This window comes from Perca flavescens, chromosome 7 (genome assembly GCF_004354835.1).
Source record: "Perca flavescens isolate YP-PL-M2 chromosome 7, PFLA_1.0, whole genome shotgun sequence".
Taxonomy (NCBI): Eukaryota; Metazoa; Chordata; class Actinopteri; order Perciformes; family Percidae; genus Perca; species Perca flavescens.
Genome location: NC_041337.1, coordinates 19,463,299 through 19,481,332, shown reverse-complemented (window position 1 = coordinate 19,481,332; position 18,034 = coordinate 19,463,299). Strand labels below are relative to the sequence as shown.

At 41.1% G+C, this 18,034-nt stretch overlaps 2 protein-coding genes across 4 annotated transcripts in view; one reads left to right on the top strand and one right to left on the bottom strand.

Moving 5' to 3' along the window:
- The first annotated feature begins 1,453 nt into the window (after nt 1-1,453).
- sp5l (Sp5 transcription factor-like) lies at nt 1,454-4,081 on the top strand. Its single transcript, XM_028583617.1, has 2 exons — nt 1,454-1,929; nt 2,319-4,081. Exons 1-2 carry the CDS (start codon nt 1,876-1,878, stop codon nt 3,354-3,356), a joined length of 1,092 nt encoding a protein of 363 aa, XP_028439418.1. The 5' UTR covers nt 1,454-1,875; the 3' UTR covers nt 3,357-4,081.
- A 1,026-nt stretch (nt 4,082-5,107) lies between these two features.
- The window catches only part of arhgef25a (Rho guanine nucleotide exchange factor (GEF) 25a), a 59,261-nt gene continuing 46,334 nt past the window's right edge, over nt 5,108-18,034 (bottom strand). For 2 of the 3 annotated variants that reach the window (XM_028582234.1, XM_028582236.1), the window contains 13 exons: nt 14,742-14,866; nt 13,850-13,916; nt 13,327-13,430; nt 13,024-13,093; nt 11,268-11,357; nt 10,638-10,730; nt 10,114-10,164; nt 9,925-10,002; nt 9,612-9,803; nt 9,171-9,351; nt 8,029-8,258; nt 7,656-7,790; nt 5,108-7,141 (listed from right to left, as the gene is read on the bottom strand). In XM_028582234.1, the coding sequence (XP_028438035.1) occupies nt 7,016-7,141; nt 7,656-7,790; nt 8,029-8,258; nt 9,171-9,351; nt 9,612-9,803; nt 9,925-10,002; nt 10,114-10,164; nt 10,638-10,730; nt 11,268-11,357; nt 13,024-13,093; nt 13,327-13,430; nt 13,850-13,916; nt 14,742-14,866 (1,542 nt within the window). In that variant the 3' untranslated portion in view covers nt 5,108-7,015. The remainder of the gene's footprint in view (nt 7,142-7,655; nt 7,791-8,028; nt 8,259-9,170; nt 9,352-9,611; nt 9,804-9,924; nt 10,003-10,113; nt 10,165-10,637; nt 10,731-11,267; nt 11,358-13,023; nt 13,094-13,326; nt 13,431-13,849; nt 13,917-14,741; nt 14,867-18,034) is intronic. The other variant, XM_028582235.1, reaches the window with a different exon arrangement.

The following is an 18,034-nucleotide window of genomic DNA, read 5'->3' as shown; positions in this document are numbered from 1 at the left end:
TACAGTTTAGTGATTATCATTGTCTTTCATTTGTTTTGTTTTTTAAGTCTAACAATTACAACCATGAACCTTTACATTTCTGTTCAAATTTAATTATAAAGTATACATTTTCAAGTTAATGTATTTCTCATTTTTAGCTGGCTCCTCCTTGAGCTCTGTTTATTTAAGGATCACAGTCTGTGAAACAGGGAGCAGAAGATAAGGAGGAACTAGGAATTTACATGAGAAACAGGTTCCCAGCCTGGATTTAAACTCTTAACATTGTAATGGTGAACAGAGTTACAGAATGAGATTAAGCCTCAATCTGCATTTAATGGAGCAGATCTGAAGCGGCCTCTACTTGAACTCTGAAATGTGAGAATGTCACACAGGGCAGCCTATTTGACATGTCACCCACTGGTGAGAACTCTAAGGCTTTGATTGAGTTTTATCAATTAGCTTTGTGAGGGAAAATACTGTTACTGTCTTCATAGCGTGTGAGCCTCATGCCTGCCAGGCCGGTGGGCTGCCTGCTGCTGCGTTAAGAAACAAAAAGTGTGTTATGTGTCATCTGGAGAAAACTAGTAATCAAACAGTGAGTTAAATTACCTCCAAACGGCATGTATTTATTTATTAAAAAAAAAAGGGTTTTATGCTCGTCACAATGCACAGCTTCAATCACTTAAGCAGAATTATGATCATTTACTCCAGATTCACATTGCAAAATTATGAATTTAACTAAATCAAAAGTGCATGTGTGGATGTATTGTTACTAGGAATTTCATTAAAAAAATAATTAACCAAAACTAAAGTTATGGTCTGACATCAATCTGTCTGACATAACGTTTAAGTGATTAAGTGATGGTAGATGTATGATGAAAACAAGGAACATTGTACTTTTATGCTTTCCGGTAAGTATGAATTAATTATTATTTTTATTGCTGGTGGTTTGTCTTAATGTTTGTTGACTGGAGATCATAATTTGCTCACCTTTCCCTTCAAAACTGCATCACTAATAGTTGCTAAAAATGTCAAATCCATATTTTTACTATCTTTACTTGAATTCCCACAGTGGGATTGAAGCAGTATGCAAATACTCCCGGAGTGAAAAATATTTTTGATTAAGCTGGCTATATTAATCTTAGATCTTTTAACAGACTAAGCATTTTGTTCTTGTGCAAAATGTAGTCCTAACTGTAGAGAGATTGAAAGTTGCTGAAAAACTAAATGCGAATACTTTGAAATGTTTTCTTTTTAAATCATGCAGTTGTGTGGGCTTATTTAAATAAAAATAAAAAGAAGTGGAACATGACATGAGATGTCCAAAGAAGTTCATATAGAAATGAGGATATTACAGGAAACCTCTTATCATGCCTTATTTTTTTCAGAACAATTGGAGGAGGAGTCAGCTCTTGGGTCAGCATTTGGTTGAAATTGAGTGAAATTATGAGTAGCCCACCCCTTCACCTAACAATTCCCCCTCCTTCCTGCTTCACATCTCCTCTCTATTGACTCGCTCTCCTGCATCAGACTGGAGACCCCGTTGAGAGGATCTTTTCTCTGTATAAAGAGAAGATGCAGCTCAGGCGCCTTTGAGATAATCGTAAGGATTTACTGTGCGCCTCTCTGTCTCTAACTTCAGACGGGCATCATCGGCTGCTTCAACGCCAAATTACCTGGACTGCTAGCACACTAAAACTATTTACCTCGTGGACTGAGGGACATTTGAATGACGCGGGATTTCCTGGTCTACTCTGCCAGATTGTCTGAGTTATCCGAGACCCGAATGTGAGCATCTTTTTCTTCTGCGCTCCGAGCTTTAGTTGAGACTTTGCGCGTCGTCGTCTCTCGGCGCAGTTTGGGTTGCAGGTGCGTGGAGAAGGAGCGCGAGGACAGATGGCTGCGCTGGCGATACAAAGGACTGACAACTTTTTGCACACCTTTTTACAGGTTTGTTGTATAATCATCTTTTTGACCCCATTGCATGCGGATACTACCTGCTTTCGTTGTGGTAAAAGCCACCACTCCGCAACTTGTGCGTAATGAATAAATATGCTTCACGTGCTTGATCTGTGTGAAATCTGTGTAATCAAACTTGTTATAGTGGTGAAATTATTTTCAAAAATCGGGATAACAAGAAAATAGACCAGCAAGACTTAAAAATATCAGGACAAAGGCAATTAAATGTCTAAAATGTATTACATATGTGCAATGCCAATATCTGAATGTTTTATGATAGTGTCATTTAAAAGAAAATATTTAGTCAAATTAATAAAGATTTAAACATTTTAGTCTCCTTCAAAGTGGCTTATGATTTGTGTTTGTGCATCACCACACAGGACCGGACGCCCAGCTCCTCTCCAGAGGGAGCACCCAGCGCCCTCTCCTTCCTGGCCACCACCTGTAGCCAGGCCTGGCAGGTGGGAGGCACTATGGGCTCCGAAGGCTCCCAGTTCCCCTACGAAAGCTCCGTCAGCTCCACATCAGGAATGTTTCAGCTCTGGAGCAACGACATGGCACCCAGCACAGCCCTCAGCACACACCAGATGACCTTCACGGTGCCCAAGGTGCAGTTCCCCGGACACATGCAGCCTGGTCTGGGTCACCATCATCATCACACCCATCATCACCACCACCATGAGTTGCCTCTCACCCCCCCGGCTGAACCTCCCTCTTCCTACTCCTTTGAACTCTCCCCTGTCAAAGTGCTGTCCTCGCAGCCACAGTCCACCGGCCCCTATTACCCTCAGCACAACAGTGTGGGACAAAACTTCCCCAGCTTCCTCCAGAACTCCTCAGCCAGGCATCACTTGCCTGGAGGCCATGTGGACGAAGGGCAGCAATGGTGGAGCCTTCCCCAAACCAATGCCACCCCAACCAACCATCCATTCTCCTTAGGCAGACAGCTGGTTTTGGGCCACCAGCCCCAGATAGCTGCTCTTCTCCAAGGCACCTCCAAGAGCCTGCTGAGCTCCACACGCCGCTGCCGCCGCTGCAAATGCCCCAACTGCCAGGCCAATGGCGGGGGGTTAGAGTTCGGAAAGAAGAGACTGCACATCTGCCACATCCCAGAGTGTGGCAAAGTGTACAAGAAGACCTCTCACCTCAAGGCACATCTGCGCTGGCATGCCGGGGAGAGGCCCTTCATCTGTAACTGGCTTTTCTGCGGTAAAAGCTTCACCCGTTCAGACGAGCTACAGCGGCACCTCCGCACACACACTGGAGAGAAGCGCTTTGGATGCCAGCAGTGCGGCAAGAGGTTCATGAGAAGTGACCACCTCTCCAAACATGTCAAGACCCACCAGACCAGGAAGAGCCGGTCTGGGCAGCCATCACAGAGCACGGACCCTCTGCTCACTAATATCAAGAGAGAGTAATCTCTGTGGTACGTCAGTTAAAAATAATAATCAACAATGAACAGACTGTGTGACTTACACTTACTGCCATAGGTTTGCACTAGAGGGTGAGCATCAAGCTCTCCGAACATCTTTTGTTGTCAATGCCCTACTTTTGACTTCAAGTAGTACCATATAAATATATATAGAGACAATTTTAAGTAATTGTGTGCTGTTTGAGGCAAGGCACCTGTAAAGAAAACTTGAAACTTTTTCAGTGATCTTGTGAGACAAAACAAAGAGAAACAAAACTAGTTTTATGCCTTTAACAATTTCAGATTTGTTTAAATTTAGCCTAATGGGAAAATCAAAATTTTGTCAATGTTCATTTTGTAAATATTTCGTGAAGGACGTTACCGACATGAGCAAAATTCTGCAAGGTTTACCTTAATATGTCCATATTATCATGTTCTGAATAAATGTATGCCTTAGTACAGCTGAAGGTTGCTGTAAAAAAAATATAATTTCTGCTCTCGAAAACAGGTTTAGAATGGAACGATGATTCTGTTTCTGTTTATAATTAGATTTTTATTCGAAAATATACCCTAATTTGTCAGCTTCAATGTAGGGATCTTGTATGTATGTCTTTGATCTACAGATTTATCTCGGCTGGTCTTAACCAGCAATATGAAGCACCATTCCTCCAGATTAGCAAACATTTTAAATGTTTAAATTCTTTGTAAATTATGTATAAATATCATCAACGATTTTATTGGGGTTTTGGCCGCATGTAAATTTGAATAAACATTGTCCTTGCTGAAACAATTTCCCTGCTCTAATAATGTTATTTTCTTACATCTTGGCGACTGATTGTGAAGTAAATATCTATGACTGACTGGTTCTAAATTTCTTAACTTATTCAGCTAATGTCTGAATTTCCAATGCCCCGGAGGTCCTAAAAATTTAACATTTTATTTAAATGATAATTTGATTGCATTCAGAATACAAATGCTGCTCATTGTGCTGTTGGTGTGAAGGAAGAAGCTCCTAAAGAAGCCCCAACATGGTGGGCTGTTCAAAGATTTTCACACCTCAAAGTAAATACTTAATCCATTGATGGGGCTGTTTGTCTCGGATGCTGCAATCAAGTTCACAGTCATGTGGCTTTAATGAGTGTTTTCTTTCTCTCAATGGAGAAGATTGAGTCAACAGATGCAACAGAGGGCACTGGAGAGGAATTCCCTGTGAATGGGACCCCTGTTGCTGAGACCCCCTCAGTGGTGACAGGAACTCCCTTTGATTTTGCACCCTTGTGAAAGTTAATACCCCTTAGCCCCCCCTGCGTCCCATCCTCCATATATCACAGCCGTGTTACGATCAGCCCTGCTTTACTGCCTAGAATGGGGCTTTATTCAGAGGCCAGCCAACCAGATGTCTGCTCATCCAGGGGTTTCTTCTCTTTGTTTTTAATCCTGTTTGAACTTTCTGCAAGGAGGGGTACCGCAGCAAGCAAAATACTTTGCCTTTGTGTTCATCAGAGGTTCCCAAAAGGAGTCTAGGGACCTCCATGGTCTATAGCAAAAATAATACTTTAGTTGCACTATTAGTTAAATTAATAGGAAATGAGCACACTGTGAGAATGCATAAGAATGACAGTATTAACCATCATAGGGGGTTAGAAAGCACTTATAGTATAAAGAAATCCACAGTACAGCAGAGATAAGCATCTGTAGACATTACAAGTATACAGTATAGTTATTTTAAGATTTTGTAGAGAAACTCAAATGCTGCCCTCAGTTTCAAAAAGACACTTTTTATTTGATATGATACAACAGTTTCTACTCAGTCAAACATAGCTCTAACCAACCTTCTCCTGGTTTGATGTCCTTGCCTTTGGTTCTCTGTAGTTGTATTACTTTGTATTAAAAGAAAAACTGCCTGATGAGTAATTCCAATGAAAACATGCCAGTTCACATTAACTGCAGAGGGATTCTGTGAGATGGTTCCACTCACCTAATGTTTCACATTTCAGTTAATTTTGTGAAATTTATTATTGTGTTTCGGACAGATTGTTGAGCAGCTTTACTTCAGTGTGAGCACTGAAATATGAGGCCTATTGTCTTTGGTGCAGCTGTTTTATCTAACTAAATTGGAAGTGAAAGCCTTGTGGGGACCTCTACTGGCCACAGAGAATAAGTGATATTGATGGGATTGCCTCCTTTATCTACTCCACTCTCGTTTTATCACTTAGGCATTACAATCCAGATAGTAACACAGATATCTATGATTGTTTTGTAGTGTAGTGGCAAACTGAACTAAAAGTAAGAGCATGAAACTACTGAGTGTAAACTACAAGTAAGAGCATGAAACGTTTAAGTAGTGAGCTGCTTTTTTGGCACTGTTGTCTGAGGAAGCGGAAGCATGCAGATTCATTACTCTGTTTATCCAGCAATATATTATCCTTCATTTGAACGAACTGGAACTGGAACATTTCTTGGCATACCTGGGTCATTCTTCATCTTACAAGTGGAAATGTATGATTGACTTTATGGTATGCACTGTACAGTATTTAGTTCATGAGGGCAAAAGCTAACAGAGATTATAGAAATGGTGCACAGCCTTGACATTACAACAGTGGACTAATAAAACAAGTTTAAACCAATGCACTTTTCACCCAAACCACAAGCACTCTACTTCGGCTTGGACAGAAAGAGCTGTGTAAAGTTGTGTCAGTCAATCACAAAGGAGATATTGCATGCAACACTTTGGGTCAGCACAGCAGTCCCTTTGAATGCACCTCGCAAACTCCTCTGGAGTTGCCCAAAGAGCAAAAAGTATTCCAAAGTGACGTCATACCAACAGAGAACCTCCAGGGGGACCCCTCACGCCTTTTTTGTCCAGATCAAACGAGGGCCGCTCAAACAGAATAAGAGAGCACACAGGGGCTCTCAACACTGTGGCAAGAAAGAAAGTTCTTTGCTTTAAGTTGAAATTCGAGTGAGTAAATTCCTGGTGGCGTGTTCACATCAAGTGTTCGGTCTTTCCCATTCTTGTCGACACAAACAGCAAACTCAGTTGTCAGCAGGGGAATGACAGAATGTATAAATGTAGCTGTACTTGTTTTTACAATGGGGCATCAGAAACGTTATCAAGGAAACGTTATCAAGGAAATTTACCAAAGAGTACAAGAGTTGCCACTGCCACTCCTTGCACACTCTCATGCGCTTAAACACATCCACACATTGTTGCATAAACATATATTTAGGCACACGCATAACTCCAGTGACCGCCCCAATTAGGAATGGATATTTCTACATCAAACCAATTCCCCTTGCTCTTTGAAAAAGAGAAGAGTATGGTGTACAAACTCTCAAAAAGGTAAAATTTATAAATTGTAATACCACTTGAGTGTCTATTGAGTGTTTTCACTCTGAGCCCAGTAACATCCCACTGGGTGCTGTTTTATGTACACTCAAGGTATAGCCAAGACTAGTCACCTACCATTGAATGGTAAAAACAGTAGCAAAGTCGTTTTATAGTTCCATAGTTCCTTCAGGTTCCTTTATTATCCTCCAGAAATCATGATTGAACCAGTTAAGGGTCAAGCCTGGCATAAACAGACAGTAGACAAGTCTTCTTGTCTCCACAGTTGTGGCGTTAGCTGCTGTCCTCCTGACCCAGTAGACAGATAGCATCAGGGTTCATAGGTCATCCTCAGCTAGCTGGGCCAAATTGCTGGGGCGTCGTCCAGCTAAGGGGCCTGACAGTGGAGCCTGGCTCTCAGCATCAGCAGCCTGACCCCTTCGGTAGCCCTCTCCTGCTCTCTGCTGGGGATAGAGGGAACATTCATCACACAGATATAAAATACTTCCTTGTACTGCAATCACTACTAATAAAACTTTATTTTTTACTTTGATACCAAACCAGAACAGTATCAATAAGGCATAATGCACATTGTAATCCATTTCCTTCAGAAATTTTCAGTTTTTTATTGATTCCTTTTTCATCCAGTAGGGGGAGAAATAACTCTTCTTATGACTCAACAAATCCCCTAACTGCATGTGTGTCTAAATAAATGGTTACCATTTTCTAAAGTCTTTCATCTTTTAATTACCCTTAATGAGCACATTGGAATTATTGTTAGACAATGGCCCATTTTTTTCCCCAAGGGTTAGCTTCGGGTGGCTTGTTTTGTCATTAATTTCCCCAATGTTGATGTTGAATAATGACTGCTATACAACCCAGGAGCACCATGTTCAACTGTGTGCAAAATAAATACATTTTAAATGTAACATCAAGGCCCCTAAATAGACAGTCCCTAAATGCATGCATATACACTACCTGTACACTTTGTGTGTTGGGTGTGTACAGCCCATTTGACACAGCTTGACAGCTTGGCTGATCAGTGAAGCCCAGTTGGACTTGTGACGGAGAAACAGTGTGGGAGTCAGCAGGGCATGGCTGGACCACAGTGGGCTGCAGATGCAAACAACAGGTAGGTCACTCACCAACACTGTAGTGCGTGCACACAATACCATTGGTTGTTTGTATTATCCCATTTGTGCAATGGACCAGTTCTGCAGCCAAAAAAGCTTAAGAGATAAGCAGGCCTGGCAGTGTCTCATAAATAGAAATATACTGTGTTTGAGTGGGCAGTTACTGCAGAACAGTGTCGCAGTATAGGGCAGAAAAAGAGACAGCTAAAGAAACCTACGTCCTGCAGTGAGTATGTCTCGCTGGGTCCTTGGCCTTGACCTTGGCTGGGCAGGTAGAGCGTGGGCAGGGAGGTGTTGTGAGAGTGAAGGGAGGGCAACTTATGACGGTCAATAGAGGCGGAGGAATGGGGCCGCAGGGCACTGGCAGCAGACAGAGGGGGCCTCATGCTGCGGCCCAGGCTATTAGACTTGCTCTCTCGTCGCTGGTACTCAATAGGTGACTGTAAGGCTGTAAGACACGAGGATATAAATATGAATATATATTGAGTATTTTACAAAGCATTGTATCATGTGAATTCAGCATTTATTTTGTCAGTAACACTTCAGTAAGCACTTCAACTTCATAAGCACTATATGAAGATTTATGTAGTGTAGCTATAAACAGATAAGGACATTTAGGTTTATTAATGTACAGTATTTGTCAACAATTATAACTTCTCCAATAAAGACATATTTTATATTATTGTGTATATTATGTGTGTTATACTATATTGTCATTATTTATCTATTTATACATCAGCCTTCACTTATGAGGAGGATTTGTAATTAATTAACACTTCTTAATTACTACTTTATACAACTACATTATAAAGTGTTTTAAATCTTTTACTAAATGTTTGTAAACTGCTTATTAATGCTATTTGGGGGTTCAAGTAAAGTGTTACAGTTTTGTCTGTGTTGCACAAAGAGTTCAATAGTAAAAGTAATAGAAAATAATATGTCAGCCCATTTCCACCAAGGAAGAAAAGGTGATAAATTAGTAAAGATAAAAACTACTGATGCAGTGTCATGCAAGTAAAATTTTGATATACCTTGTCAAAATGTAGATTATCTTTTGATTATGAGAACCAAAATAAATAATGTGCAATAGCATTTTCCTTACTTTCTTTTTGATTTTGAAGTAGTATCTCATAATGTTGACTTACCATGACTCATTTATATGTTTGATTCCTAATTCTTTATTTATTTTTGGCAGGAATGGGCTTCCGTAAACATGGTAAAAAACAATAATAATCTCAATTAACACTGATTCAACTATGATCTGACAACAAAGTCAATATATGGAAAATATGCCAAGATGAAATATGATTTATGGATCAGGAGAATGTGGCTTGGTCTGCAGAGTTTAGCTGGGACTTACCATTGAGGAAGTTGCGCTGGCTTTCCAAGATCTGAACCACATCGTTGACCCAGGCCCTGCAGATCTCAGGGGAGGAGGCCTGTAACTGGAAGCGCACCACACTCCCGTCAGGGTTGCGTGATGTCAGCACAAAGCGGGCGTCATCGCCGTCGACGCTGGGCTCCACCCCCAGGCAGCTCACCTACAACATATCACATCTGATTAGCATCTGTGAGGAGTCCATCGTGCCGAGTTGCTTGTTAAATACCTCACTAACACGTGCAAGCCTATAAAAAGTCCCTGCTCAGGGATTATGTAACGTGTGCTGATTTAGGCGTGTGGTGTGAATCTGTTGTGTAACTCATAACCTGGGAGTAAAATGTACTTTCTAATTTTTTTATATTTTATTTTGCTAAAACATCATGTGTCGCTGATCTGAGTTGAGGCTCAGCAGGCGCCCACCTTGATGCTGCTCTTAAAGATGTATCCAGGGAGTGAGAAACCTTTCTTCCTGTCGATTGGCTCACTGAAAATGGCCAGCTGCTCAAACAGGAAGATGCGTCTTTCCTTGGCTCGGGACAGAAAGCCACTGTCCTGCTCTATGACAGTAAAGGTATCTTGCTGGAGCAGTTTGCCCTGGGCTGTGATCTTCCCCTGGTACCACAACGAAGATAAACACAACAAACCGAGGAAGTGGTTACGGTTTGATTTTCTTGGGCTGAATAATTGGCATGAGAAATGTATTTGAAGGATGGTCTAAATTCCTGAGACGTACTTCGAAGCCTTGTAGTCTGCCCACATTCATCATGTCATTGCAACGTTTTGGCACAAAGCACATCACTTCTACTGCTTTCTGTTTAAAAGACCAAAGTGAGTTTGTTACCAAGAACAGTAATAAAAAGCACGCCTTTGCACACACACAAAAATCCCTTTAAACCTTATATTTATGAATCAGGACACCCACCTCCAACTCCTCTGTGTTCATCCCAGCTTTGGTGTAATACTTCAGGAAGTCCTGTTCAAATAAACACAGCATGGTCACCAGAGCATTCCAGGTTTACTGCTCAGAGTAAGGTGAGGACATCTGGAGGAGTATTTATGGGTGTAGAACCCACCTTTCATTTGAATGCCAGAGTTCAAGGTTTTAGATTTAGGTGAAGTTTTATAGCAGGGATGCTATTTTATGATTATCTTCAAAGAATTGTTACGTTATGATTGTTAAAACCTATGGTAAGAATCTCATTATGTAATTTGCCTCTTCCTCTCTGACTGGAAATCAGCCTAAACAGACGATGCACCAGTGTGTCGTCATTGTTTCTGCACAGAGGGGTGTATGTGTGTGTTTGTGTGCATGCTTGCATGTTAACAACCCCGTGACTGACCCTGCTGTGTCTCAGACAGCTGCACAGTGAACACCAGTATGTGTGTGTGTGTGTGTATAGGTGTTGGTGTGTGTGATCAACAGCAAAGCAATGTGCTGCTTTTCACCTTGAGCAGCAGCTGGTACTTCATGATCCTCTGGACAGGTTTGATGAGCAGGTCGTTGAGCTGCAGCCTGTGGCCCAGCTGCTGTCGCAAGTCCTGACGGTGGAGACGGACACAACAACACAACACCAGTCAACACAACAGCCACAGCACAAAACACAGCAGCTAATGGCTAATTTAATCCCTATAAGATAGTTTATCACAGGGATTGTACTGTTTGTCTATTATTCTTGTGTTTACTGTCAATGAAAATGAACCGATTACAATCTGAATAATAAATGTCAGCTGAAAAGACACCCACATGGCCATGTATAATATATACAGTTGGACCTCCATGCATACAAAAGGGCTTATTAACTACAGGCCTAAAGGGGTAGGTGACCGGTGTATCATTAGTATACAAGTGTGTGTCCTGAATCAATTATCTATTCTAGTCTATTAGAGAAAAATCCCAAACATTTGCTTGCTGGTGAGAATTTGAACTTTTTGCCAATTTGAAGATGTCACCTTTGACTCTAGGGACTTTTGATGGACATTTTTCACTATTTTCTGACATTTGTAGATCAAACATGTAGACAAACAAACAACTAATTATTGATCGATTAATCGAAGAAAAACAAAAGAGGTACTCACCTCGAAGTAAGTCTCTATATACTCTGAGACGATGTGTTCTGACTTGGGCTTGTTCTGACAGTATACAACGTACATGTGCAGACGCCTTTCCTGCATCACAAGCCAAACAAACTCATTCAGTTAAACCTTTGATACAAATTGGCCACTAAGTGAAAAAAACTTTTCACTGCATTACAGATAAATAAAAATTCCCCTGAAAGTGAGCGCAAACAACAACAATCAATAGCGGCAGCTCAGAGCGGAGCAGTAATGATGCCTTTGAAGCCGACTCTGTCTGGTTAGCACTTACTCTCCTGTGACTAATTGGCATGGGAGAGCAGATGTGGCAGTCCTGAGAGTCTCAATGAGTTACATGTAGATGAGCATTAGGTTATGTATAATTCACCCAGGTTACCCTCATTGTAACCGGAGCCTTTTAGAGACTGCCGATATTAAACTGTACCTTGAAACAAGCGGCATGGCTCTGTAACCTAGAGACCAGTTAGCTGCTCCACCTAAATATGGACATTGTTTACGTAACACTGCAGAAGACGGCTGCATGTGAAATTAGAGTGTTCTGTGCATGGACTGTATCTCTCTACCAGCATCCAGTATACTTGTGTGACTGCATGTTTACATGTGTTTATATGTTGCATGTGTGAGCACACATGCTGCATATTGGTGACACAGCGCTTGTTAAAAGCAGATTGTGCTTTCTGCTTTTCATTATGGCCATGTTCGCAGTCTGCTTGTGTTCACAGTTTGACACCACGCTTAGATTTAGTTACAAGTTTCTTTATTCCCCCACAGGCTTTTTAAGTTGATTTTCCAGTGGGCTGAGCCTTATTTGATTGTTTAAAGAGCTACAGAGAGAGAGAGAGAGAGAGTGAATATAGCAAGAGAGAGACACAGACATTTAACTCAATTATCTTCAGACAAGAAGCAAAGACAAGTTGGTCAAATTACCCATCATGTCTGCCTAGTCTGCATGTGCCATCACTTAAACAATATACATAAACCTAATTTTGATCCCTTTAAGCCCTGTGACCCTATACCGGCTTAGGCTCTTTTCTATTCTAAAAACAATATAATTAACAGTGACTCTTTCTTTGCGTGCATCGCTTTGCTTCATTCTTGAGCCAGGACTAGGAGTAGGAAGAAGTAGGTCGTTGTTTTGGGTAGGGGGAAAAAAGCATATCAAAGAGACTGAACTGAGGGTTTGTTATTCCTCGTCTTATTCATGTTGTCTTTTCTGGCTGTTTTTTCCCTGGTACATCCTGACCAGACCAGCCCAGACTGGAAATCAGCCAGTGTGTCATTCGTGTGTATGCAAGTGTTTGCCGTGTGCACTGTTGTAAAAACACCCTGGACTGAGACATATCGGTAACAGGGAAATGGAAGGAGAGACGCTGGCAGTTAGTTGAGAGAGAGGACTACAGTATAGAACAAACAGGAGCTCCGCATGTTTTCTTAGCTCTATTTACCCTCACACTAAACAGCACACGGAAGCAGACCCAGACACTTCCACTGACATGTGTGTGTGTGTGTGTGTGTGTGTGTGTGTGTGTGTGTGTGTGTGTGTGTGTGTGTGTGTGTTTGTGCGTTTGTGCGTTTGTGCGTTTGTGCGTTCGTGCATGTGTGCGTGCGTGCGTGCGTGCGTGCGTGTGTGTGTGTGTGTGTGTCATTGCTGGGGGGGATCCTTGTCCTAACTCATTGCATGCATAAGTCAACACCAGCCCCCAACATTCACATGTGTCTACACATTGTTCATACTCACATGTTTAATGAAGAGCTGAGCCAGCCTCTCTGGCTCTGCTATACACTTCTCCAGCTCTCCCAGGAAGTAGCTACAAAGAGAAAACATACACATAAAAAAACAAAACACACACACACATACACATACATACACACACACAAGCACAAGCATCCCTAAACGGAAGGTCAGATCTGTCTTTTGACCTATTGTTCCTTTGTCCTCCACTCAGCCACAAACACAATACTCTGCAAGTCACTGTTTGTCTTTTGCTTTGAATTCAACTGGAGCAAATACATCCAGTGTATTTAAAAATCAGGGACTTACTCTTTATGCCAGTCAAATATTTGGTGAATGTTCCCAAAAACAATCTTGTCTTTTCCCTTCATGTCCTCCGGCATACCTTTGGAGTGCATTGTGGCCATATAACCCTGGAAAGAAATGACAGAGCTGCTGATGTCTGTTCACACCCACAAAAACCAACACCTGAACACCAGTAAATATAGCTAGATTGTTATAACACACTGCAGCAATCACACACCAGCTATTATTGAGTTTTTATTCACACTCAGATGGCAAAAATTATTCTCTGAATCAAAATATCTCCAGTTATTTAAGGCACCTGGGAGATGGCTCGCCTTGCAACATAATACTCTTCTAGATAATAATTCACAAAATCTGCTTAAGACTGGAGATAGCAAATGGAGGCAGACCAAACTGTGGAGGAAAGTGGAGGAATTGTGATGATAAGGATTTAGGGCTCTCTCTGACAGACTGGGTGGATGAATAAGTTCCCTCTTCTCTGTCAGGGCAGAGTGTGTGTTCTTAGCAGGCAAACTGTGAGGTTTACCTCCACTATGAACCCCAGGTCCACCACATAGTGCTTCTCTGTCTCAATAAGCTCCTGCAGTACATACCTGTAAAGATACAAATGAGGCCAGATTAGTGTTAGAGTTATGCTACCAAATGTATTTTGCACACTGCAAAAATCTTGGTTACTCTTTATTTACTTATGTATTTTATTTCCTTATCATTTTCCCGAAAAAGGGTGTGATACCACATGGCAATTTTGTAGGAGGTATCCTGGAAATGTGATTAGTTACAGGGGAAATGGAGACAGTGTTCTACTGCTACACTTTGGATTCAACAAATCAAATTAATTAGTGTAACTGTAACTATCTGCACAGCAATTTCCAATTAATTTGTGTAACTGTAACTATTTGCACAGCAGTTTTCATCGGGATAAATAATATTTTGAGTCTTAGTCAGCTGAACATGCAAACATTCTAAATATTTGTGAAAGTTGTGACAGAAAATATCTTAACTCAATGTGCACTGACTAGATTTTTCCAGAGCTTCTAACTGCACCTCACTTTCTTCATCAGGCAACATAGTTTGCTCTGTTGTCATGGAGATGGCTCAATTGTCATCAGCTGACCTATGGAACTTCGATGAAGACCATGCCATGTGGTTGAAAGCTCCAGGGAGAGCTACAGTATAGTGAACCTTGAGTTAAGATTATTTAGTCAAATGTAATTTTTATGTACGTTTTTTCTTTTGGTGTGAGTGTAAAATACAGACAAGCATACATTTCAACAAATATGGAGAATAAGGATTCCAACATTACTGGGTTAAATAGGTCTTTCAGGGAAATTCCTCTGGAAATCAGCAACTGCTTATAAAACGTGACACAAGTAGCATAGGGCTGCCATGAGGATTATCATGGGATTGATAAAACATACATGCTTTTCTCTAAGGCACTCCTCCTTTCCTCCTCAGTGTCAGCCGCAGCTGACCATTGGCTGGAGGTGTCGTCCATCAAGACAGAGCCGCTGTCATCTGGCAAAAGACTGGTGGACTGAGTGTCCTGAGGAGGCAGAGACAGACAGACAGACAGACAGACAGACAGATAGACAGACAGATAGACAGACAGACAGACAGAGAAACTGTTTATCAAAGGTAATGCCAGTGGCAGTAATGGGGATCATGCCAGGAATAAAGTAAGCAAAGGGAGATAAAGAGCAGGAGAGAGATGATAATGATGCAGGTTGCCAAGGTGACCAGAAAGAGCAGAGAGACACAAGGAACAGAGATTGAATGATAAGAAGATCAGATTCAGATTGTCACTGTTAATGATCTGTGCTGTGCACATCAGCCACAGATAGATGGAGAGAAAGAGATTAAAAGAAAAAAAAGTTAGAATTAGAGGAGCATCAGCCTCCATAGCTGACGATGATATGACAAATAAAGCTTTGAAGGTTCTTGATGGAGTTTTGGCTTCAGAGGAAGAGGAATACAATTATGGATTGCTCGCTGGCAATAACATTTATGATTTATGTGTGAATTAAAAAATTATATTTTTTTGTTTTGCCATCTGAGGATTCAAACCTATATGTTAATACATCACATGGTTTATTTTTTCAATTTCTGCAGCTACTACAGCAACATCTATGTCATTGTTTCCTTCTTCTGCGTTATTGGCCACAAATGAAATGCACGCATAAACCCAAGGTTACTCTGATCTAATCGATTGAGTTCATGCGTTATATGCATGACCTCCTTTTCATGCTTTTTCCTGGAATTTATATAATTTCCTGTGGGGGTCCTGGTGCAAATCATTGCAGTCATTGTGTACGCCACAACAAAGCCTGCAATGTCTAAAATCATCACTAACTCAATGGATACAAGACCTTCATGTTTGTGTAACCTGTTTCTCTCACACAATAAGAACACTTATCGCCTTTACATGCTCGTACAATGACTCACAGCCATCTCTCTGTACAATTGTATCTACTTACAAAGTTCTTCGCCTTTATTTTTAGCCATGCTGCTCAGCCGTTTCTTTTTAGGCTATTCACTCTCTCCTGACTGTGTAAACTTAACGAAGCAGCCGTCTGTCTTCACCTAAATCCCTGTGTCCCATTGTCCTAGTCAAGCAGAACCTCCACATCTTAAACACATACACAAACCTGCTCATACCACAGACATATAGCCAATCCCTCAGACTCCTCTTGGCAGGCGGCTGCCCAATAGAGAAATAAAAACATAGATTGGAAAGATAGACATATAAGCAAATGGAAAAGCTATGGCACTTTTTCCTTTTCCTCTCTGGCCTAGTTCAATTTGTTCACCTGCCATCTCCATAATAAACTTTGTCTACAAGTTGTAAGCATTCTATTCTGTCACAGGGATCTGAGAGAGAGAAAGAATGAAAGAGACAAAACATAGCTAAGTATAGAGGCAGAGACAGAGAGGCTCCATAAAGACCCTCGCTCACCCAGACAATCTTGCCCTGCTAGGAGTGCTTCAGCCTGGCTGACAGTTCTCCATGGCTCCGGCTCCCTGATCACTTCCAGATGTGCCGCGGCAAAGCCCACAGGAAAAATTCCCCCCTGTCTCCCTCTGTTGCAAATTTTGTTTTGCTACTCAGAAACCATGAAAAACTGTTTTAGTAAAAACTGAAGTTATGCTTTTGTGTAGGATATACATATCTTTTTTTTAAATCAACAATTTCATCAATCAAGAACGAGGTTGTAACATAATTTTTTCTCAAAATCTGAAAAGGTGTATGGGTCATAACATTTTAAGCTTCAAGTCTCAAGTAAGGAAAATCAACAAAATGTCAAAAATATGTACAGGGTTGTACAATAGCAGAATGCTTTTGCTGTTTTCTATGTTGTCCAATAGCACAATGTTCAAGTCATATATTTATACAAGTTTTGCATTGCTCCATTAGGGACTTACTGTTAGAACACATAAAGTGCTGCAAATCAGCAGTATTGAAGTGATATTAAAGACATTTTCATGAAAAGAAATTATACTCTTTACATGTGATGTTTTTCATCATACACAGGAATATCTGCTGATGCTTGAAGCTGATGTGTTTTCAAGTTTCCAGTGGTGGCATCAGCAATTTCTAATTCTTGAGGTGGAGCAGACAATTCAAAGGGCCCATCAATACTTAAACATGAAAGCTCAAATCAAAAGGTATGGTACTGTGCCAAGGAGGAATACTGGTCTCAAGTGCTGAAAACTGCAATTTGATTGCATTGTTGCGAGTGACGCAAAGCAAAGGATTGGGCTTCGAAGAGATCTCACAATACCAGCACCATTAATTTCTTTTCACCATTTCTTTTAATGTTTTACAGAGAAACTGCTTCTAAGATATTTGTTGTTGTTTTTAACTGTGGGTCGAGATGACAGACTGTACAAACTGTTCCTCAGGAAACGCTATTTAATAAATATTGTGATCTGCAGTTCTGGCTTCCTTTTTGACACCACGTCTAGTTTAACTGCTGACATACAATTACAGGAACTTTCCATTGTCCAAAGAAGCATTTCATCAAAAAACTATGTTCTGCTGTGGTTGTGAGATTAGAGACAACGGTGTGAAGAAAAGAGGAAAAACAACAATGCATACAACACCGGACATGAGGCCATTAAAGGTGGGGTACAGAGACGGAAACCACAGCTCAGAGATGACTGACCTACATTATTCAATCTCTCTACTTCCTCTCTCTCTCTCTCTCTCTCTCTCTCTCTCTCTCTCTCTCTCTCTCTCTCTCTCTCTCTCTCTCTCTCAAAGATTGGCAGTAAAAACACCAAAGCACTGACCTTATCCCTCTGATATAATCGTATTAATGGCTTTTTATTTGTTGTTGAGACCGAAATTAGGATTTAAGTGCTCTGGTGTCGATTCACCAACGGGAGACACTCCACAAGCTCAGATATCATTATTGTTTTACTGTGTATTGATAGGGCTCAGGAGCTGCTGCTCCAGCGAATCCCAGTTTCTGCCATTTTTCCATCTCACATCAAAAAAGGGTCTCTGTAAATACCCGACTTAAGACATTCCTTTGCCACAAGCAACTGACCCTGAGTGTTTGATGGAGAAATGAAAGCGTATGTGCACACACAGCGTTCTTTGTCAGCTCACAGAAGCGGAGTCATCTTTCATCACATCTGCCGTTTTGTGCTATATCCTATTTATCTCCAGGCATACCCTTTTGTAACATGTTGAATGTGAGTCATGCAT

Bases quoted from the DNA above. Each gene is read 5' to 3' on its own strand.
- sp5l (XM_028583617.1), top strand. From the start codon at position 1,876: ATGGCTGCGCTGGCGATACAAAGGACTGACAACTTTTTGCACACCTTT. The intron at 1,930-2,318 runs GTTTGTTGTATA...ATCACCACACAG, and splicing joins TTTTGCACACCTTTTTACAG to GACCGGACGCCCAGCTCCTC.